Genomic DNA, 25,470 nt, shown 5'->3' on the forward strand with positions numbered 1-25,470 from the left:
TCAGTCTAGGTTTCTTTTATTTGTAAAAAAAACAATAATCATTAATTAAATAATACAGTGAGCACGTGCGCTTATTGCCCGGGAAAAGTAACAGTCTTCCGGAGCAAGAAGCCGCACTACAGCGCGTGCGCACACGGGCGTCCGGCGCATGCGCGGCGCGGCGGCCCGTCTGCGCACGCGCGCACAGGAGTCACAACTAATGAACCGACCGTAGCAGACAATGGAACCGAACGAACCTATGAGAAGTAAACATTCATTACAACGTACGTAGATTACAATAAATTATCCTTACGCTACGCTTGAGCCTTCCGGTAGAATCCCTCGCGATACACCGCCGCTAAGTGCAATAAATAAAGTGTACGTGCGATCACATATAACTAACTCGTCTACTCCTAAACATTATCGATTCATAACGTAGACAATATACTAAATATCAAATTCGATTTGTACCAAATTTAGTTATGATATAGTGTTGCGCTGCGCCTGCGACGCGGCGCTACAGTTTGTTCTTACACGAAATAAAGGAACTAAATCTATTCGCGGAATGCTTACGTTAACGTCTGCGCTTGTCATGTTCTCGTTAAATACAGCTAGCAGTAATGGCAACGTGGCGTCTGGTGCGGCGGCCGGCGGCGCGCCTGCACTGTCACAAGTTGACTAGCTTGGTTGCTTACTTATCGATCACTCTACTCACGATCTCTCACTAAACAAATAAATAACTTATCCGCTAACGCGAGGAGCCGCCGACTCGCCTCGCTGCATCGCGGGCGGCGGCCGCGCCGGCCACGCTCGCTCCCTAACGCTAACCTATGTATTATAAATAATTTGTCCAGCTAATACACATAAATTCGGCCAGCCAGTCCCGGCCGTCTACTTACAATACAAAATACATATAAACAACCGTAGACGGGTATCCCATCATCGGCTATCAATTGACGAGGAATATGATCGATTCCGAAAGGGTCGCATACACCTATAAACCTAGTAGTCTCTACGTTAACTTACAGTTTCAAGAACGAAACTTACTCTCTATAAAATGCTAATTAGCTGAGGTTCCATGCGGGTGAGGGCGCGGCCGCTCACTGCGCCGAGCTCGGGGGAGCGCCGGGGGTGGTGGACGCCGCGCCGCTGTCGGGGACCGGCGTGCTCGTCGGCGCGACCGTGCTGCTGGCTTCCGTCACAGTGCTGGGAGCAAGTGTGCTGGTGGGGGCGCCCGTACTGATGGCATCGATGCTCACGGCAGCAGTAGTGGTAACGATACTCGAGTCAGTGCTCGAAGGCGCATGCGAAGTTACCCTAGAGAGTATTTCTGAACCCTCAGTTTCACTTGAACCACTTGTTTCGTTGGAGACGGTATAATCAGTGGTAGTCTCAGCCGAAGCTGACACCCCCACTGACTCCTCAGATGTTGCCGGTTTCTCATTGCTCTTCTTCATTACAACTTTAGTCGGTCGCCGATGATTGATCGTGGGAACATAGGATCGCGTGATAATTTCAATATCCTTTTTATCGGTCTTATTTTCAGATATGTTGACGTCATCTGACACGTTGTCTATGATGGGCCTGCGCGTGGTGGGCTCCACCTTATCGAAGGGTGGCGGAGAATCTGTGACGCTCTCAGACTCGTCGTCCTCGATCTCGACCTTGGGCTTGATTTTATTTTTGAGCGGCACCTCCGTGATGGAATTTTGATTGAAGTTTTTGTTTTTGCTCTTGTATCCTGCGTTTACTGGAATGAGTTCCTCAGAATCGGAAATGCTTGCAGCAGTCGTGGATTGTTGTTGTGTAGTGGATTCCTCTGCGTGGTCGCTGATAGATGCTACGTCACGAACAAGATCTATGAGGTCTGTCAATTCATTTGACTTCCGGCCATCAGTAGATTCAATAATCGCTGCATTTTTTTCAGGGTCCGCAGATATTTTAATTAACTCAACAGCATCTGTGGCAGTTTCAGAGGAGCCAAATGATGATACGATGAATTCCGTAGTTTCTACGTTCTCAAAGCCAGTGTTTTCGTTAGAGGCTGATCTTGATACAGTTATAACTTCAGAACTGGTGATAGGCAACTTAGAGCTGATATCTAAAGGATCTGCGGTAGAAGTTATTTCCTTATCATTTGTAGTATTCTCAGGTACCTCAGGTGGGTTCTGATCGCTAGTTTCGATAGGCAGGGAACTAAGTTCTGTCTGCGAAGTAACTTCAGTCGCAACGTTGGACTTCGCTATAGAGCTGGTAGTTTGTTCCTGTTCCTTTGTGCTTGGTTCTAGTTCAGTTTCCGTCACTTTACGTATGGTAGAAGTTTCAAATTCAGGGGCTACAGATGTAATCAGTTCACTTGATGTTCTAGAATCAACAGTCGTTTCAGCTTTTTGTGTGATAATTTCTTCTAGTTTCTTGGGTTCTTCAGTTGTAACTGTAGTGATTGCTGCTTGCGTAACGACATCAGCAAATATTGTTGTCTCGTCTAACTCTGCAGGTATGTCTTCAGGCAATATTGATGGAGCATTGAGTATCTCCGTTGGTATGGCCGACCTCAAATTAAGCATAGGACTTTCTTTATAGGCAGGTGCCTCAGTACTGGCTGGGATGTCGGCTTGGTAAGGTGTCGTCGCATCAGTTGATGTTTTAGGATTCTCTGTTGTCGTTATTGTAGATGTATCAGGAAGATCCTTCGGTGTAGTTGTCAACGATTCTTTCACTTCTGGTAGGGTAGTTGTAGCTACATTTGCCACAGTAATGTCGTGACTTGATACATGGTCGCTATCGACAACTTGTTCTGGCACAATTTCATCCTCGTGGTTTCTCAAAACAGCTAAATCGTCTGGAAGTGGTGGAAAAGCGGGATTGTGGTCGAAATCTTCTTCTTCGATGATCGGTGCTTTGGTTGTTGCCACTGGTACTGGCTCAGGGGTGACTGGAGGAATTCCCATAGTGGCTACTATTGGCACATTTGATGGATAAATTGCGCTATGTATGGAATCTTGCGTAGAGAAGCTGATTTTAGAGGGAGGCGCGTCTTCATTTTTATTTTCGGCTTCAGTAAATTGTATCGCCTCTGGTGAAGACACAATTACTGGTAATGATGAGTGCACTTCGACAATGCTGGGGGATTCTGTTTTAGAGTCAATATCTTTTACATTCTTTTCGGAAGTAGCCTCTCTTGGGATAAGAGGTGACTTAGAGGAAGAATATTCAGCAACTTCAATGCTTGGGGAAGGTAGAATCTCCTTGATCTTGACATCTGTGATCACTGGTATTTCGGATACAGGTGTGATTTCCTTGATAGTGATCTCCTGTTTGATGTTCTCTTTCGGCGGTGGTGGGTTTTCAGACGAGGATGCGCTTGAGATTGAAGATGATACGCCCGGCAAGCTAGTTACGCCTGAAAATAGAAAAATATGTTTTTAAAGTTTGCTTTATGCATTTAACTTAGAGATTTCGACTTAGAGACTTGTGTTTTAGCGTACCTCTGAGAGGGCAGTTATCGTACTCGGGGCAGCAGCGGCCGGGCACGAGGCGCGGCGTGCAGTCGTCGCGCACGAAGCACGCGATGCGCCGGCACACCACCTCGCCGCCCTGGCAGTAGCACACGCGGCACGGGTCTGCAGGGTCCACCAGCTTCTCTCCGTTGCCGTACACCCGACCTTCTTGCTCACATTCTGAAATCATTTGAAGGCAAAATAAGAACATATACTTATGTTTGAGCTTTACGGATTTTCATATACCTAATCATATACCCAGCGTCTTGAAGTCGGGTTTCAGCGTACCCAGCTGAGTATAAAAATGTATACTTATATAATTAATACAAGCTCAGATTTCTCATTAGATTTTGTAGCTTTTGCGTACCTTTAACTAATGGTAGCTGTTAGGAAAGAATATAATTTCCTACAGTACAATGGAGTCACGCAGCACTCTCTATCTATCTTTCTTATCCTTTAGTATAGGTATTCATGAGGTACATAAGTGCTAGTACTGACCGCACTGGTAAGTAGGACAGCAATGGTCGGGGCGATGCAGCGCCTTGCAGCCGGGGCGCGGCTCGCAGCGCTGGCGCTCGCAGCGCACGTCGCCGGCGTCGCAGCGGCAGCGCTCGCACGGACCCGTGCCGGGCAGCTCGTCGCCCGCCATGTACACCACGTCGCCTAAAGCACAGCTACCTGGAAAATGAGGAAGAAACAAGTTAAAACTGTCTATATTTGTATAGACTTATTTGCCAATTATAGCTACTCATCAAAGACACGGAAATAGTAAAAGGGTTGTCATGTAGGATAGCTAGTTAACATAATTACGGCATTTTCTTTACACCCTCTAAATATGAATCTTTAATAACACGATTTATACTGACAGCAAAACAATAGCTTTTCATTATAGTTCGGCCGCTCAGAGAATGCGTTTCTGACACATCGCGATTGAACTGACGACGTAACTTTGTAATGGCGTTGCAGTACGATAAAAATATTTTTGCTGGTTGTTTATCGTTTTAACAATTGTTGAGCATTAAAACAACATTATTATATCAATAATAATCAATGAATGTTGTAATTTTGTGCCAAATTGAGTGTCAAATAACTTGGTAAACAATATTTTTCTAAATCTATACTGCGCTATTACAAGGTTATGTCAGCGCTTTATATTTGTAGTGCTGTGCTAAAAATAACAGGCAAGTATCGTAATCTGTTCTGGTTGATGGTTCTTATACAGTTATACTTATAATATAAAATAATACGTTTTGTTTTTCTTTTTAAGAATTTGAAAATAATGGACTATGGGATAACTTTTATGAAATATAAAAATAAAACTATGATCAAACTGAACGCGCGAAAGAAAGTAGCATTTTTATATTTAGGTTGAAAATGGTAACCCCAAATGGCATCATGGGCCGTCATTTTGTGACGCTAAATAGTCATTTGTTGTCGTTTCGTGCGCTAAGACTAAGTGCCCTGCCTCATTAGGACGCCAATGGCGACGTCGCCGGCTACGTATCCAAGCAGTTAGTATTGAAATGTATGGAACCTAACTCACTTGGCGACGGTTTGGTAACGTCGCCAAATTGGAGGCGTGGCCACGAGCTACAGTTCCCTATGTGGCTTCTGGCTACCGTGGCGACTTGGCGACGTGGCCACAGTAGCCACTATAATGTACACGGTAAAGCGCACCTCCCTCACACAGTCGCCAATGTGGTCGCCAGTCAGCTTGCAATTTCTTGAGCGACGACGTAAACAATTGAATGGCCACTCGACTTGGCGACATTTGGATGCCAGAAGTAGCCAGACCTGTGCCGCTGGCGACGTCGCCATGGCGTCCCAGTGAGGTAGAGCTCTAAAAACCTGATTTTGGAAGATTTTGACCGAGATATCAGGATTGATTCTGTTATTGATAATACCTAATATACACGTAATATACACGTAGGCGAAGATGATGATGAAGACACCACCTCCTCAAGCGAATCGGAGTCTGATTAACATTCTGTACGCACATTCAATTCAATGTACTTACTTTATTGCATAGAAATACAGATTGTAACTTTGTAACAAAGAATGAATAAAACGATTTTATTATATGAATATTACCTTTTTTTGGTTTCCACTTAAATAACTAAAATATAAATTTTAAATGATTCCGCCAATTTAAAACGAAAATAATCTTAAAATAATGCGGCGGTTTATTTTGGGGGAACGGTAACGAACTCAGTGTTATGTTGTGCCCATCACTAGTCCTGACTAACTGATAGGTGTCAGGAACGCATTCTCTGAACGGCCGAACTATAAAACGTTAAACTGGTTACCAATTCCTTGTAACAAAATCAAACTCCATTTAAAATGAATATCCCCCATTCAGCAGCGTATTCCCGAAGGCCTGTCGCTTCAACTTAATGAACAACAATACAAAATAGTTCGAACTCACCTTCTTTGAGGCCGACGTCAGCGCTGGTCACGTTCGGCAGCGGGCCCAGGGGACCTGCAACGACAGAACAACGCTTTATATAATCATTTTACAGGGTTGACACGCGGGGAATAGGAATTTTGTAAATGTTAAACAAAATATTCAAAAGTTCCGTTTTGTTTGTGAATATATTCAAGTTAGGTCAATTAATACATAATGAATGTTCAAAATATATTAATACGCCATTGATATAATTAAATCTAGAAAACTGCTACTGTACTACCTAAGGCATATTTTTAGTTTTCGTGATAGAATAGTCATGGGCGGAGAGAAGAGACGTACTTAGACATACCTAACTTCACATTTACAAGAGAAATATCTAGAAAGCTGTGGCTTGGCGACAGTGCTGCGGTGGCTCAGAAATACGATCCCGTCGGCAATTGTATCTGATTGAGGTCCCTGGGCTCCCGACAATTTGCATCTAGCTCCGTAATCCCGGCCCCGCAGCAGACGAGCGAGTTAGAAACAGAATTCCCGCTCGGATAACATAATTACTATCGATTCTATCTGTCTCCGTTGATTGTGAAATGTTAATGAGCAAGCGAAGCTGAGCTACTTAGGAGCGAGTAGCATTGTTTGAGAATATACTCAATTATTTTTAAAAGCTTTGATAAACTTTCTATTGCCAAGATTTGATAATCTATTTCAGGTGAAATGTTTTTACTTTTCATGCACAATTTTATGGCTGCCCAATTTCAACACTCACCGATAAGTTAATACCAGCTAAGCATACCTACTTAAATGCGTATTGCATTTTCTGTAGGATTACGCTATTGCTTTTTAGTTTTAGTATTTTTCAAATAATGGTAAGTACCTACAGCTTTTTTCTTTATATTTTCCGTTTTAGTCATTGTTATACTTCATTTATCCACTTGAAATCACCACTTTCTCCCTAGTGAAATGCTTTCAAAAGAATGCAGTTCAAGTAGTGCTTGCTATTAAGTAACATTTGATCTCTCCCCTCGCCTGAGAGCCACTCGCGCTTGTCGCTGCGACTCGCTAACTTCAAATCAAGGACTAATTACTCGCTGGAAAAGTTTTGTTTTTCTTGAGCACCCGCCCTGAGGGATCCCTTTTACGACTCAAATAAATGGACCACTCACTCTACAACTACTTCTGATTTGAACATCAAAACCTTAAGTAATAAACTAGGTTCGAAGCATAAAGATTCCGACATAATCATTGCTAGGTAAAGTGTTCGCAAGCCGAGATTGTGTGGCATGCATTACGTAGATAATAAACGAATACGATTATGCACTTATTTCATAAAAGCAACTGTGCTGCGTTACAAGATTGCAACGTTGCAACTGGCTTCAATTCTGCTTGGTAATTTTACGGCTGTTTACTGCAATATCAGATATCACTGCATTGCAATATATCTGCACAACAACAAAATACTATCTGCTGCTGTCATAATGTACCGGAAAATAGGAAACAAACGTTTCTTTTAGTTTTTATCAGTCTCCAAATGACTTGCTGTAGTAACTATATTAACACATCAACGTCAAAAAGACCTTGAAATGTTTTTACTTTGAAGTCGTGTTCAAGAGATAATATATTTATTTAGGAAATGTGAGAGCTTTTACAACAATCTCATAAGAGCATCCACTCACTCACATAATTGAACTGTGCGCGTCGCGTCGCGCCGTGCCGCGTACAGTCGCGTCGCGTTGCTTTCAGCGCGTGTGAATGGGCGCCGCCATTACGGAGCTCTTTGATTTATGTCCCGAATCGCGCCGAATGCGACGCTCGCAATTTTTATGTCGCCTTACTCTAGAGAAAAACTCCGCTTCACTTTTGTATTTTCTCATAAAAGATGAATTTCTCGTAGGATTTGTGTCTGCCTTGTCAAGCCACTGTGCGGGGTAGCGTTATGTCATTAATTTAGAAGGTCGCGTGTACAACGTCAGCACATGTGACTACCAGTCAGCAAACTTGATTGATATACCTACATCTGAGAATGTAGAGCTTGATAAATCAATTTTCTGATAATTATTTAAAAAATATTAATTTTTACACTTTCAAAATAAACAGAATAAAAGTTGGCACAATTTGGCCTACAAAATAAATGTTTTTATTATAGTGTAAATTATATAAAATTGCAGCAAGCCCAAGACACTGAAAATGATGAAACTGCAAGTATTTAGGTTCGGCAAGTTATCGCGGCAAGTGCACTGTGAAGCAATCCTTTCGAATTCGCTCGGACTTCACTATTATGTTATTTATCAACAAAAGTCTTGTATTATATCACCGCGTCACGTAATAACTGCACTTTCTCAATCACCTCTAACATCTGTATCGTAAATCTAGCAAAATATTGCTACACTAATGAAGAAAGCCTGCTCATCTGAAAGTTATAATTTCTGATGCTACATAACTTAATGACACTCCCATAACCACGTCTAACTCAACCAAACTAAAGTTAACTTTATCAAAATAAAATATTCGCATTTTTTACGGAAGTAGTAATAATCATTCAACAAATATAAATAATATTTCTAAACAAAATTAAAATAAGAATTTAAAATGCAAATATATTTTGCTTCGTTAAATTATTTTCCTGTTAGACAATTTGTTACAAAAAACATGAAAGCCTTCAATTTGAAGAGCCTTCAGTACATATAAACTACGACAAATGTGCGAAATCTGGCGCGTGACGTCACGGCGCACACACATACGTAGAAGTGTGATGACGTCAGCGCAAATATTTAACGAGCCCGTCACGTCACACTCATTAAAAACATCTGAACTCGTAAATATTTTTCCAACAAGCTACATTACTTATACGTTATTTTCTTACATTTCTAAGATTCACTTAAAGTTTAATGTGAAAAATAAAATATATTTCCTCGCGTTACAGAACTTGGCACTACAAAACTCAGTAGTTGCTCCACATTGCGAACTTTCGTTCAACATGAGCTTTGAACAACTTTAAACTCGGCTAAGTAAGGGTTGGAATACTAAACGATCTAACTTGGAACGCAATCTCGATTACACCTTCTGAATTCCTTAAAAAGTCAAAGTCAAAGTCAAAGTATTTATTTGCACATGAATACAGTAGGTTCATAAGGTGTTACAAAATTTCAGTGTGTTCGGTATTCAGTCACAATATAATGACATGCAAATTAGTTTATACACACACATAAACATGCAAGTGATAAAGGTTAGGTACCTATTTATATTTTGGAAATTTATATTGTAAAAATTCCTTTATTGAGTAAAAAGGATTATCAATTAGCCATCTACGTAGTGCCCTTTTGAAGCGGGTAGTTGGTAGCTCACGAATTTGGACAGGAAGTTTATTATATATTTGAATACACATGGGAAAACAACTTCGTTTATAAAGCTCAGTTCTCATTTTTGGAAGACTTAATTTAGTTGGAAATCTCGTTTTAAAATTACAGTTATCACCCACTTTTTCAAATAGTTCCGCATGTGTCTTAGTAAATTTACAAATTTCTTCAATGTAAATACAAATTACTGTTAATATCTTAAGTTGTTTAAATAATGGTCTGCATGATGTAAGTGGGTCTACATTACAAATGGCCCGTATACATCGTTTCTGAGCAATTAGTACAGACCCATAACTATATTTTTTCAGTGATAGTGATGAATATATCTTATTTAATTTTATCGTATAATGAAGTGAAGGTCAAATAGACTTTACCAAAAAGTTATTTAATGACCGAATCGCAATTATTTATGGGGTTTTCCTCCATACAAACATCAATCATTAAAGTTGTTATTTTTGACCATATTAAGGAAAAACGCTCACAAAAGTTTTGTTTCATTGTTTTGCCCTACCAAGAGCCAGACGATAATATAATTATTTAGCGAACATTATGACGTCACGGTAAAGTAAACACATACAGAGTAAGTCAAGAGGTCATTACACACGTAAGTATGGTAATTGCTGTACGATGTCACGGTGTAATGGGTGTTCATTAATTAAGGTTCTTAACAGACGCGCGGTGCGCAGGTAGCGAGTTAGGACAGGTGACAATGTTAGCCCAAATTAGGGACACTGATACTGTTAATCGAAATATGACATAGCAGGTATACTATGAATATGATGTGTACCTATCTAGGTTTGTCAATGCATGTTTGCCTGCCATTATAGCAGTGGTAATTGTAATTAAAATAAAATCGTTTATGAATGATATCGCTATTTAACACGGTTATATTTATCTCATTAACTCGCAATTCAGAAGAAAGGCTAAACAAACAACATAATGCACATTGTGTCAACTAGAACGTGAATTGTTTAAACTCATAACTGTGTGCCACTTGTGTTTGCACGCAAATACCGCGTATAAAAATACAATATACATTTTTACGTCTTATGTATTTCTTTAGTCTATTTAGGTTTATTGTTTAGCTAAAGCAGGAAGCTATTATTATATCCCTCTTTCTTAGAATAATAAGATAGACTTGAGCACTGCTCAAGTCAAACGTTGTCCTAACCAAATAAATATGATTTGAAGATTCCAACACAAATCTGCGGATTAATATGTAATCGAAAACGGCAGTCACGTTGGTTAAATTGTTCACCAGACTATAAATAACAACTGCCATTTATATGCAAAAACAAATATGTTTTTAATGTATGTCCTAGTATTTTAATCAATAATCAATTAGCTTATAACTATCGTCGTCGATATGACTAACCGTGCTACATTCGTCTGACTGCCCGCTAATATACTCAGTCTCATTTACTTACTTATGTAAACCGTTTCAAATTAATGCATTCTTTAGGAAATGTGTAGTTATTTCAGAAACACATGTTATGTAAACTAACAGTCATAAATAGTAGAATGAGATGAAAAATACGACAGTTCTATCAAATATTTCATCATCAGCCTATCGCAGTCCACTGCTGGACATAGGCCTCTCCAAGTGCACGCCACAAATATCAAATATTTACCCAAATCTTACTAATATTGTAAATGCACCAATAAGACGGTTTGTTTGCTAATGTTTGTTAATTGTTACGCTAACATGCAAAACCAGTGAAGCCGATTGAGATGACATTAGATATGGAGATACATAGGTTTCTGCTAACGAGTGCTGCACGTAGTTCCCTCAGTACGTAGACCACACAAGACGTGAGCTAATTTGCCGAAATATAGCTATGTATGTAAAGTGACTAACTTATGACGTTATAAATGTTGTGAAATCCGTGACTAAAAGCCGACCGATCCCCATAAACATAGTAGCAAAGATAAAATTACTAAAAAAACGGGACCAACATAATGAAGTCCATCAAAGGCGCGGTTATAATTGTCCGTACAAAGGTTAACGCGGCGACCTTAACGAAGGCTGTGTCGGAGTCAGTGACTCGCCGAGCGAAGGGCGGGCGCCTGAACTGTAAGTAGGGCGGCAGGATTCAATTACACCGACAGGATGCTCGATTTCCTGTGTACGCTGCCTCCGATTGTGCGAAAATATTCCCATTTAATACACTTTTAAAAATAAACATTGTAAATATAATGAGCTTCCGTTTGTATAAATAATGTTATGGATATAAATAAATCTTTCTCTCCGAGTGAATTCTCGTTAATTTTAAACGAGAATGAATTAAATATATTTCCTTCTCTCTATTTCTTTCAAATTAACTTTGATTTTAGTGAAGTTCAATTACAAGAAGCGTTGTTTGAACTTACGACAAAAACAAATACTTTTTGCAGAGGATTTTCCAAGTCCTCTTGTCATGATGAACTAACTTTGTTTTGTTCTTGTTCGAATGTTTGCACTCGACTGAGACAAATGTAGGAAGTACTTGATCTACGCAGCCGATGAACCACAGCCTGTGAAGGGCGGGCGGATGAACTGTAAGTAGGGCGGCGATCAGGAACCGCCGACACTATTAACCTTATAACCGCCGCCCTACTTCACCACCGAGGGTAGTCGAGTTATCTGCCGCAGGATGCTCTTAATGGAAGTCACAGGTCAATGTATCTCATCACCTCGGCGAACTACTTCCTACTATATACTATATATCTGTACATATAATGCCATCTAATAACAGAAGTATATAAGCGTTAACGGCACATATTTATGACTTTGATAAGAAAAACATAAAGATACGTAATGTTAAACTAGACTCGCTACATTCTCTTTTGTTCTACATACAGACGGCTCATTATTACTAACATAGCGAAGCATTAACATACTATAGTCACAATAAAAACCACCCTTATATAGCTACAGTTTAACTTAGTTATAATACCGACTATACCGCTACGAGTTATTACCTAATGAATACAAGCTCTACAATATTAATTAGTGCAGTCTGGCGTAGGTAATAAGCTGGTCGCATCCCGGGCGTTCATTACCAGTAGCCAGACATACCCTGGGGCTACAGCCAGGCTCGCTCCACACACCCGGCTGAAGGCGACGGCTTTAATTAAAACATATGCTGCCCGCCGGAGCCGCTCGCCTCTCCACTCACAGCGTTCTTTGTCATACAAGTTAATTAACGGACTATATTCGCCTTTGAGCGCCGCTTGCTAATGAGAATGTCGTAGAATCTAGATTTTCATACTATCTTGTGAAAAGCAGACTATATTTTTAAATCTTCTTAAGTAAGCTGGTGCTTTCAATAGGCGGTCGTCTTATTTATCTTACACGACTATAAAAGAGACTTTCAGACTTGACGTAAAAAAAATAGACTCGACTTTAACGTCCCCTACAAGTCCAATAACAAAAGGCCAGGCACTACGATCATTAGGAGCAGATAACCAGACACTGCTGCAAAGAGGTTTTTTCAGGCATTATTAGCAAGGAAGATAAAGAACATTATGAATTATTTTTTCTTGTCACAATCCGTCAAGTTCCGTGCAGCGAGCCAGAGGGCGCTATCAGCTGATCCCGTTAATGAGCACCGTTAAGATAAGCGATCATGTGATCGATCACGTCTCCCCCGGACTGACTGCAGGCTTCGAGCTGTGTTTGTTCAACCTCTCAGTGTTTGAGTTTATCTGTCGTTACTAACAGACAAGTACAGAAGGACAACTGCGTCATAAACCCCAGTTATTTCGAAGGCGTTAAGAAATATTTAAACATAGAATGAAATCAGAGGTTTTTAGCAGTAAAAGATTTGTCAATCTTGACATCCCCAGAAAAAATACTAGTTAACTAATTCTGAAGGTTGTCACGTCCTCCAGTAAACCTTCTGATTGCTTTATGTTAGGTGAGAAAAACAAACTCAATAATCGTCTGAACAAGTATGTTCTACAATGTACACGCGAATTTTCCAATATAATCGTGTACAGCTTTTAATGTTTTCGTGAACCCATTACTTTATTATATTGGATAGAGCTTTTTGTTTGAGAGAGTATATTATGAAGTATAACTTCATTACTTTGAACAAAGGACAATCGATAAGCATTGCATTGCGTGTAGCAATGCCTGCTGAAACTCATAGCTTATAGTTTGAACTTCGTCGTTGTGCCTCGAATCGCAAATAATACTAACAAGGTCACCATTTTATTGCTATTTTATTTAAATTGTCTAAATATCTACAATTATGTTCAGTTTGAATCTGCCTATTTGGTTAAAGAAATTATAGGTGGTTGTAATTCTGCCAGTCATGAGAATTAATCCAGTTAGTATGATTACAAATATTCTCTAAATAAGGTTGTGTTGTATAATAACTTATTTCCGACGTTATTTTTATTTTACTGTCTACAACGTATAGTGATGTGAGCATGAGTACCACGTCTCGACACTCGTGCAGCACTGGGTGACGTCGCAGGCGCCGACTGACGTCGACCACTACTCTGATTAACTCGTGTTATTAACTCGATTGCAGGCCATCGATTTATGAGCCATTGTTTCAGCACTCGATTATAATGTTACACTGCAAGTCTGATATTACTGGCCTGAATGTTTCACACTTCTTCCTTACTAGGGCAAATTACATGTTTTTTTTTGTAATAATGTTGCACATTTACAATGTTGATTAATTATTGTATTTATTGCAAAAAAATTCGCAAGAGATCTTCATAGTAATCGTAATCTTTGGCAATATGTACTGAATATAAATTTAACCTTGCATATGACCCCTTTCACCCATCTTCAAATGAATTTTCTCCCTTATCATGTTCCTGCGTAATCTTAGCAACTACAAAAACAATGCAGAACCTTATGCTTGACAACCGCCTGCACCCCCTACCTAAACAAAAGTAATGTACAACCATTGCTGCACCGACCTTCACCGAGTTCCCTTTGTTTCCCACTGCGCGTTCGATGTAGAGGGAACAAATCGATAGTTTATCCCGTGGCGGAGCGCCTAGGGACTAGACACGGCGTGTCACGGGCGCGATCGATACCAGCCCACGCCCTTGTCACGACTTTCATCAGCCACCAGGCTTCACTCACGTTATCAGGACACGAATAAAAACGGGACTCGTCGGGATGTTTCTTAAATTACAGCGAACTCAGTTAAGATAGGCTTGGTAACTGTAATCGTAAATAAGTAAATGATATTTACTGAATGCACACGATACTGAGAGAATCTTAAGATTTTATTTTACAATAATATAATATCACTTCAACTGCGTTACCTACTTACACACACTGACAAAAAATAATAAAGAAACTCAACGGCACCCCACAGCATTTCAATGAACCACAATGGTAACACAAGTCACAATAAACATAATTTCCCACTTGACCAGAAGTGAACAAAATGACACGCTCATCAAAAGCCGTTAATTGGTCCAAAAGCGATTACCGCCCGAGCCTGCATTGTGCACTCCACTTTACCGTACTAACTAATTGTATAAGATATTACTGATTTTTTACTTTTATTTTCACATTTAACTATGTTTTATCTGAGTTATAATATAAATAGCGTCTAAAATTAAATCAATACGACCTACTGGATGTTAAAAGTTGTTATATGTACGGCAGATAAATAGATACTACAGTATAAAGATTTTCCTTTCCCAAGTGAAATGGAAGATTTTCTAAAATTATTGCCGATTTCCGGATATACATATTTTTTTACTTAAATTCTATTCAAACAGTCCTCTGGCATATATTTACGTATGCAATGCCGCAACTGATTGATTGAAGAATGATCCCTCGTCCCAGCGAACCCTTCGTTTTATCAATCGCCGTCAAACTGTGACAAACTGCGGCGTCAAAATGAGACGCCCTAGTTTGTCCTCAAGTGAAAGATTACACAAGTTTTTGACTAGCCTCAAAGTCTGTAATTTCAATAAATTACGTGTCTTTCTGTGAGGGTCATATTAAAGTTAAAACTCTACTATTCATGGCTAATCAATCAAACGCCCCTCCCGCCGCGACACTTTAGAACATTTGAATTGCTTTTATCGAAAACTGAAACATTCTTATCATCCATCAATGCCTTACCTTCTTTAAGAAAACCCTTAACACAAAACATGACTTTCCAAATAGAGTGTAATCTATTTAAGTTTATGCGGTGGACCCAAGAGCGCGCTATAAATATATTTGCTGGTATTAATAGCCAGGGAAAGGTTCGTCCCTCGGCACCTGGGAGCCGCCATCAGCAAATTGTACACGATGATGTAACACCTCTCTTTACCCTTCGGTACGATACCTTTGCCCTTCAAGGACCCAAAGTAGTTGAGGTACAAGTGCTTTGGGACACCTTCAAATGTATTTATTAAGTAAGATCACTTGTGAGAACCCTCTTAAAGATGAAAGACATCAGATGAAATACACAACTTACTCTTTTAAAGCTACATAAAATGACGCAAAGTCGTAAGTTTAAATAATAAGCTCTGACAACATCTGAAATCAATTGAAGCACGCTTACTTTTCCTATTCACTCCACTACAATAAGTGTTTATTCAACAAAGCCGTCCCTTGTGGAGTATATGTCACCCTCTCATCGCTCGTAATCCTCGGGACGTGTCATCTAAAGATGAGCAATATGTATGTGCTATGCAATTCCCATGGCTAGGCCCAGTAGACACTGACACTGGACCCCCCGGCGGCGGGCGGGGCGGGGGGGGCGCCGGCCGGACCGACGGCATTCCGAGCGTGACTCAGCCGGACGCGCGCCACTAAGTAATAGTCTCGTAATTTTATTAATTTTAGCGCGTTATCTCACGGTGTCATCTTTGAGGAAGTACCTGAGTTTTTTGGTGGGAAGTAAGAATTATTAAGACTAGTCGTGTCTTCCGTTATTGCTAAACTCATTGTCTGAGTTGTTTTGCAACTAAGTCAGCCTTTAGCATGTTTGCACTGTTGCAATGACAGCACTGAACTGTTAGCCGCTATACAATTTTGGTGTCAGTTTGTAGACCATCGTCATTATCATCTTAAGTTTCTAGAGCTCATATGATTATAAAAACATTAACTATGGCATTAAGTAGAAACTATAGGTAATTAAGCAAATAGTAGTAGTTTCCCACAGCAGGGCGCTACATACCTCGCGCGGCAGGCTGTAATGGCCGCGCATCGCTATCTGGCGGAATGTGTTAACGATGCTCGTACAACTGCGTGTGATAGCCGCAGCCTCCGGCCCGTAATCTAGACTCCGAGCCTACCTAGGTACATCATTTGGCTGACGTGGACCTTATTAAGTAGTGTATAGGACTATATTTCTGATGGCACGTCTCCTTTAGGGCTATCCTAGGTTTTATGCGTAGTGCTGACGGGACTAAAAAATCAAATTTCGTTGTGCCTAAGTGTGTGACTTAGGTACAGGTCCATTTCAACACATTTGAAAGCTTCGTAGCACGAAGAACTTTCAATAAATCTACTAATTGATTTAATTGATTAATTGACAGTAGTATTCAATCAATACGCAATACATAATTATGGGTAAGTATAATGAATTATAGTTAGATAGTATCCCTGGAGGTCGCAGATCGTAGCTGGATACCGCGGCTGTCGGCACGCAGCGCATCAATTCTCATTAGCGAGCTAATTGCAATTAACTGTATACGCGCCAACATTTATATATCTACATAAGTATACTGTATAGCAACAAACACTATTGAGTACTGATAGAACTTTGTTTCTTTATTTGCTTGTAAGATGGTTAGACACCCGACTTGTCCGATTGATTTAGGATTATATTTGCTAGAAGACTGTGTTCGACAACCTACCCTTGTCAAAGGGATATAAATCATGTTTTCGGAAATTCAGATAAGTCAAATCCACTGCCTTCGGAAGGATTTTGAGTGACCGTTTTTGCTATATATTTTTTAGCGGTTTTGTGATGAACCTTGCTTAACGATTGTCTGAGTATCATTTTGTGTTATTTTCATAAACTGTACTCAAATACCTCAAACATTACGAATATTAGATAAACATCAAGAATTTGGAAATATGCTTTGTATTATGTGTTAATTGCCATTGCTGATTTAATTAACTAAGTAGTAGATTTATTTAAGTTAAAAGAACTGTAGTAAATAGCGGTATACTAAGACGGAAGAATGAAGTGACTAACCTTCTCAGAATTTGTGTTTCATTGCACTCAAAGTCCAAAACTTGGCTCGCGGTTAATGATCAGACAAATCTTCAGAATTTTATAACGAATTCCCGGTTATATGGCTAGCAAGAGCCCAGCCATAAAAACCTAAATAAATAGATTCTGCTTTATAAAGTTGAATTCCCTTCTGATATAGAACAAACGCTATATCTACATTGTTTATCCTCCGAATTGTCTACTATAATACCAATAACCTATTATAATCGTGTTGGTTATAAAAGAACTAATATTTAGTTTCGATCGGCAGTCGCGGCACGTATTAGATTGCCATTCCCGGCAGCCACAGCATCCTCCGCCTCCGAGATGTTTCGGATGGCTTACACCGACACCGACACTGACACCGATACTAACACGACATTAGTGACGTGACATCTAGTGTCACGCTGTCAGAGGAAACCGATCACATTTGCAATAAAGAACCATGATAAGCACTATTTTCTCAAACCAGCTTTTAGAATTTGTCTTTTAGGGCTTATTTCTTAAGACATTTTTTTGTAAATAAGATTAAAAAACAGAACCAAAACCGGTAAAATTGCAAAGAGTTCCTTATTTCTGTTTATAACAATAAGAACCGAACATTCCATGCAAACTACGCCATCAATTCAGTGAGCCTGATAACACAGCGGCTAATATCAATAAAAATACCAGGAAAGCCCGGGCCCTCAATATTTAACAACATTAAGATAGGCGCACATTCCGCTCGGAGCAGGCACATAAGGCTGCACTTTCACAGCGGCGGGAAATACCGCACGCCATCACATGATCTGTATCAGGCGCCACCATCTCCTGCGTCAGTGGGCTGCAGCTTATCGCTCACATCTGACAACTACCCACGAAGAGAGTGTGGTTAAACTGTTACAGTTTTCTGAAGCTTTTAATTTGCAGGGTCTAAGATCAAATCCTAAGTATACGTTCAACACAGCCATCGCAGCTAGACCTATCGCACCTATTCGTTTTATTAAATTAATAACCGTGTCAAATAGCGTGAAGATGTAAATCTATATCCTGATGAAGCCCAGTGAGACGTGAGAACCGCGTGACGTCAGCGCCATGACCTTCGGTTTCGGCGAGTGACTCAGCTGAGTCAATAAAAAGCGCTGCGCCTGCGCCGCCCCACCTGACATTGTCCACTGATTGTTTATGAGGAAAAACAAACACAACCCAGTCTGTTTGACTACAAATATTATAGATTTTATTGCGTTTTGCGCATGAGGCTTTAAATCAAACGAATTCGTTCCGTATTGATTAACGCGTTCGTTCTGCTTATTCGTTATATGCTTGTCTAATATTTATCTTGCAATTCGAACTCTTTAGAAGATACTTTGATCCTGACTAATAATCGTATCATTAATAACACTACATTCCTACTTATAACCCTGTTATCTCCAGTCCTCTGATCTCTACACTCAGTTCCGTTATGAAAATGGGCACTCAACACAGAGCTAAAGTACTAATTAAGAAAAGCTCCAGCACTTACCGGCTCGACAGAAAGCAACGAAGTGTAGTGTTGCGAGCAACAGGAACATTGGCCTCGGCGACACCATGTCGCCTCGCGATCTGCAACAAACAACAACACAACGTCAATATATAGCACAAAAACATAATGATTGCAACATGGTTTTACTTATTTTTTGCCTTCATTTTTATTTTAGCATGAAATACAACATGACTGAAGAATTTTAAATTCAAGCGTTTCAATATGCCGAATAATCTCCGGTAAGTGACAGAGAACATAAAGTATCCTACCTAAGTACGTAAAAAACAACTGCGTATGCACATCGCATTTGTGTCGACTATCACGTAATTTACAAGGCAATCAATCGCCAAGAGAGCGCTGAACAAAAATGCATATCAGGCGCATTGCAAAAAGCGGCGCCCGCGCACCGGCGCAGTCAACGACCCCACTCCTGCGCAATCACATCCCCTAGATCAGCATTCGTAATATCACTTGAGAAAAAAGCCTGTTTGATCATCAGTGCAGCGGGGGCAACGACCCGAGCCTGTTTCATACCACACTTTATCTTTTTAGACTTTACTCGAGAGGACCTACATAATATTATGTTTATAAGAATTATAAAACCACTATTATGAACTTTATGTAGGTGACTCGAATTTAAAACAAAAGAACTAAAACTAGACAATCGACCGCGCACATAATAGGTATAATCAGTACATCACTAACTACGAATAATGACCGCATTAACATAAGTAAACGGTTTGAACACAAATACAAAGAATCAATCTGTTTAAGGACCCCCGGGAGCTAAGCGGCTCAATAAATAAAGAACGACGCCCACTTATCGCAATCCATCCACCCACTGTCCCATTCTGGGAGACGAATGTCCCCCGATATGGGAACCGTGTCACATTAATGCCATCCTCGCACTCCAGTGTAACACATCAACGGATTTGTTCGTGAGTTACACGGGTGAAGCGATTCTTTGTCCCGGCCTTAGAAGTTGGTACTAATTTAAAGAAGACGTTCTGAATCATGTTCTATAAGGAAAATGAAGCGAATGCAAAAAGCGTAGGTGCATCCACGTAATGGCTCTTGCAAATTGGTAGTGTCTTTGCAATTTGAGTGTCTAATTTATAACTAACATCCCCGCAATGACAGAAGACAAGATTAACGACGCTTTATTTAATATCAATTTACGTTCTCGTTAGTGTAAAATGAACGTTTTCATTGAGTTGGGAGATTTTATACCAAAGGGCCCACGATGACAATAGTGTGAGCAGTTGCCAGCAGCACTGTTAGTGAGCTGGACGCTCACCCTAAGCAAGTGTGTTGTCCACGGGTGGACGACCGCGCAAGTGATCAATGGCATCGGATCGCTCTCAATAGGATAATGATGCTGCGCTGTCTCCGTGCGAACTGAGCCCTGGGAACTGTCGCTTGGGCCCGCCTGAGTTAATTGTAACTTATTTACGATACATTGATAGCTTTCCTTTTTTGCTTCTTAGTTATTTTCTGAGAGTAGAGTCAAGAAATAATTATCGAAATCTAGGTTCTAAGTTAATTAAACGAAGACCCAATTACACAACGATGATAGGACCCTGTTCACTTTAAAGAGATAGCATAAAATTTAATTAATGTGAGAGAATATAATGTACAAGTACTGGGAAAAGTGCTTCTCAAGATGTACTTGACCGTACCGAGTGTCGCATAAAAAGCTTAGGAAGAAACACCTTTCAAGAGCCGATAAGTTTATTTTAGTTATCTAAGCGAGTATTAAGTAAAGCCTTTCCCCAATGAGACAGACTGCTCGTTACTAAAACTAACACTACAGCTAGTCCTCCTGAACATTACGTGAGCTGCGCTCGCGCACGCCACCCGACACCGGACGCGAAAGTAAAAACATACACACATGTACTGAGTCTATCACTATTGTTGCTAAGTGTCAGCGTGAGGAATAAGAACGTTGCAGAAACTGTATAACTACAAATGATGTTTTCCAATTACATATGTTGCATCATTTTATTATTCTCCTAGTATGTGTTTTGGAATAAATTGTTGAGAACATTAAAGCACTTTCGTACTCAAGCTATCATGGGTATAACCATCGTAGTCTTATTGTGCTCAAGAAACTTGCACTTACTTTAAGTTTTGCACTTATTTCAGCCTGAAGTACATAAAAACTTTTTAAGATAAAAATGTTTTTAACGTTCTTCGCTAAACATCAGGCTACAAAAGAATTAAATAAAATAGTAAGCAAAGACAAAACACAGACATCCGATACAGACTTGTGAAATAGCCTCTTTAAACCAGTGCCTCATAAAATACTTTTCTAGAAATGTCCTCATTGCAGCTTTGCATTTAATATCCTTCATTATAATTGTGTCTAATTTTAATTTAAGTCACATAGCTAAGGTATCTCTCTAGTTCTATCACGTGTAAAAACAGCTTATTGTCAAACAAACATTTCAGCAGTAATTGCTGTCGCCTCGACAAACACAAAAACTTGTAGAAAAACTGCAAGAAAACAGAAGGTCGATGCTTCTCTCGGAGGAAAGAATACCGTCACGGAGTATTGTGTACCTCTTGCATCGACGTGTTTCACATCTATTGCTGTTCCTCACGAAATACTTAATATTAGATGTATTTAAGATGAACTTGGAAAGTTATATTAGTTAAAAAATATAACAACTAAGCTCAACTACATGTAAAGGTTTGTAGAGAGTGCACATTACGTACGGGACAAGGTGCATTAATTGCGCAACTTTCATTAGCGACAGCCGCACAATTATCGATAAATACATGAATCGATTGTCACATAATCAATCGTTGTATCAATTAGCAATCATTCTGTTTATTTAAACGGTTAGAGGGAAAAACTATTCTCCTGCGCAATGAGGTGGAAACGTTGAATATTTATTTACTACTTGTATATCATGACCAGCAGTGAGTGCGGGTGCATAAGTCATCGTTCTCCATATTTATTGAAGTTCATTGTGCTGCCAATTCATACAATTTGTCTAAATTGTATTGCTGGCAATCGGAATCTGGGTTGTCCTGATTGTCTGATGGATGTGTAACCGTCGCCAGTTGCCCCAGCTCGCCTGCCTCCAGCCAAGTGGTCACCGGCCTTAATATTGCACAAGTCCGTTGACCCAATAAAGTATTTAAAGTAATAACAAAAACTGTCGAACGTAGCGGTTTTGGCGCCACTGTTTACGATTGACTATCGGATGGCGGGCGGCGGCGCCCCAATCGATTTTTTACCGATTCCCAATTCGAATTTCGATTATAAATTGCGGTTTGATATTTTTTGCTTGCAGTGGCATGTTGTGGACGTGCGTGATGACTCGATCATTCGTATAACAGGTGCAGCACAATTGCGGTCCAATACGAGTTCATTACACGAGCCACTGAAATGGTCATACATATTTACGAATATTGATTCTGGTATGTTCCAGGATGTATGCAATAGGTTAGTTCGAAGCAATTGATTTTAAGACGAATACATACATTTGATACATTGTGAGTAAGACTGGGATATTTGACAGCAGATACAGAACCTCTCAAGCAATACCTAAATACGTGCAGTCCGTGTGATGCTAAAAGCTATCAGGCAGGCAGATCATCGCTCTCAACGGTACGCGTCCGGCGGCCGGTTCCGTGGCTCGGCCAATATTGACGCACATCTGACCGGCCGGCGCGGGCGCATTCCTCGCGAACTGTTTCTTTGTCCACTATTACATGTATTTGTCTCTATTGTTTGTACTGTAACGCTATCGCCTATTGGAAGATACCTGTCCTCATCCTAAGTAACAGTACCTGCAATATATCTGGAGCTAAAAATATTGTACATTGTTATCAACAGTTTTGTATAAAAACCAATTAGAAGACAGAAGACCATAGATAGAGGATCTTTGGACTTCTGTTGAGGAGTGATTGGAACATGCCTATTAATGTCTAGATTTGAGTTATCGACGAGCACAAAAGTCTGACGGCATCTGTAGCATTAAAGATTATCTGAATGAAAGCTCCGGTGATTACTTTTTCAGTTACACGTAAAAATGTTTCATTTTCTGTCTGATTGATATTGAAATATTGACTCCATCATTCAGAAAGTTGTATGAAATGATGAGGAGTCGACAAAATTGCTTGCTAGCAATAGATATAAATGCGAAATCTTTTTTGCGCTTTTACACAGAAAATTACTTACTGAACTAATTGAAATACACGGAGTAAAGTCAAGTAAATGAGAACATGTGATACTATCTGAGATATTTCACACGTCATACATAATATTATGTCAGTATCCACATACATTCCAAAGTCCAAATTATATTATCAGCATTTACTATATTAAGTTGGATTTAGGTAATACGTAATGTTACGATGATGTCACAGCTTTTTAGATATATTACTATGTTAATGTATATATTGTAGGTTATATAGGTAGTTCCTCATGATATTAGGAGTCGTAAACTTGTTGCACAATATGGATAAAATAACAGGTATTTGAGCAGACAGTTAAATCCGATAAAATTTCCTTTTCCTATAAAAGTAATGTTTACAACTTAATGCAGAACACATCTTTTAAAGAGAACAAGCCGATTAATTTAAACAACACCAATATTATCTAAACTTGATAATACCTACAACATTTGAAACTATTCAAAAGCTCATAATGAAAACGGTATAAACACTAAATTGAATCAACGCGATCATTGATAGAATTTATTATAATTTGCAGCGGCGCCACCGGATTACAACTGGTCAGCGAACGGTAAATATTGTGCGAACTGTCACGCCAACATTCACTAATCACATCTTAACGCGTTTCCTTTCACGTTCCTGAACATATCCGGTATATATTATAGTGTTAAGTGGAAATGTTTCTGTGTACAAGTGGGCTACTCTTTGGTAAACTACACATTATTTTGGACTTCGAGCCCGTGCTGGGAAATTCCACACGGAAAACCCAAATACCAAATGTCAGGTGATACTAGTCATTATATGCCTTCATACTTAGGTATATTCAGAATTAGAGAGCTTTCACGGGGGAATATTAATTGTAGATAAGTACACAATAACACTTTGTGTATGTTTTCATGTGTGTCGTTTTGTACATTTTCACAGAAAAGTGTTCTCATTATGTGCAAGCAATTTCAAGTATTTCAACAAACAAAGTTCATTAAAATAATATTGGTTGTTAATTATATACGACCACATAATTTTCTGTTTATCCCTTCACTTAAGGTCTCACTAGTAATCTAAAGACTACAGTAATCGATAATCGGTTTTCACAGTTTATTACGTTATTTAAGTTTTATTGATTGTTCAATCAGATTTAATAGACTATCCAATACTGAAGTTAATTGAATTAGGTATAAAGTATCTTCTTTTCTAATGGTTTTATGATATACCTAGCACAATTTGAAAAGGTTATTCTTGCCTCGTCATATCTATAATCAGCATCAATGCATACCTGTAATAATAAAAGCTTATGACATGATAAAAAATATGATCCACCTCGCATTACTAATGCTGCTCATATATCTAAAGTTATTTTATCTCGTACAATTTGTGGTCGACTGTTATTCCTGGCAATTCAAACAGGGAATATTATGTATGCATAGGGTAATATATTCAATTATAAAGTGAAAACTACGCAAACATAGTTACGATGATTTAAATTTTAGCAATTAGTGGAGAGTTTTACGAGCAGAGGGTGAAACATGCCGGGTGTGAGCGTTATTATTGTCAGTAATCACGTTTACTGCAGACTCCTATCACCCGAGTATCTACAACCAATTTACTGGTACATAAATGCGCATCAATTTAACTTGTAATTTCAGAGTTATTACAATTACTATAAACATTAAACTCTAACTGTTAACCCTCGATTTCACCTGCCTGAGTCAGCTTGAGAAACGGGATGTAGTGTTCCGTCTCTATTTAAATATTATAATATAGAAATTATGAGTCTTTATTTGCGGTGCTGGTACAAAATTGTATTGTAAAAAAACTCGAAGCTACCGAAACAAAGAGCAACATAAAGCTATTATAATCAAAACTCCACTAAAAAGTTAGGTTACAAGCAATAAAACGCCTAGCTCAGGCAATAAATAACCGGCGCAGAGTGGCCTCATCATCTGCTGACACCTCATCAATATTCATGTGTATCTGCCGCGCCTGCGCACACCCGCTTTTTATAACAATCCCGCGTAAACAAAAGAACACATTATTGTTGAGCTAGATGAGAATGTCATTCCGTTAGATTACTGGATCTGTGAGCAGGTTCTCAATGAGATACATGTATGCATAACGATTTGGAGTGACTAATGCGCGGCTAATGTTTATTGCTAATACCGCAACTAATTCCGTAACCTAGGCCTAGCACACACGATACTCTCGACAATCTGACATTTCTGCAACCATATGCGAAAATCACTCATTTTTTTTTTGTGGTAGGTATGTCTACCTACTTAATTTTAAGAAAAGCACAATTCAAATAGAAATATGAGATTGTACTGATTTGAAAACGTGGTTATAAAAAGAATCAAAGTAAACACCATTACTG

At 39.4% G+C, this 25,470-nt stretch overlaps 1 protein-coding gene across 1 annotated transcript in view; it reads right to left on the reverse strand.

Moving 5' to 3' along the window:
• The window catches only part of LOC110379490 (mucin-5AC), a 60,265-nt gene continuing 34,795 nt past the window's right edge, over positions 1-25,470 (reverse strand). The window contains exons 2-6 of the mRNA XM_021339180.3: positions 18,915-18,994; positions 5,905-5,958; positions 3,978-4,157; positions 3,468-3,659; positions 1-3,382 (exon numbers count right to left, since the gene is read on the reverse strand). Of these exons, the coding sequence (XP_021194855.3) occupies positions 1,080-3,382; positions 3,468-3,659; positions 3,978-4,157; positions 5,905-5,958; positions 18,915-18,994 (2,809 nt within the window). The 3' untranslated portion in view covers positions 1-1,079. The remainder of the gene's footprint in view (positions 3,383-3,467; positions 3,660-3,977; positions 4,158-5,904; positions 5,959-18,914; positions 18,995-25,470) is intronic.

This window comes from Helicoverpa armigera, chromosome 9 (assembly GCF_030705265.1).
Source record: "Helicoverpa armigera isolate CAAS_96S chromosome 9, ASM3070526v1, whole genome shotgun sequence".
NCBI lineage: Eukaryota > Metazoa > Arthropoda > Insecta > Lepidoptera > Noctuidae > Helicoverpa > Helicoverpa armigera.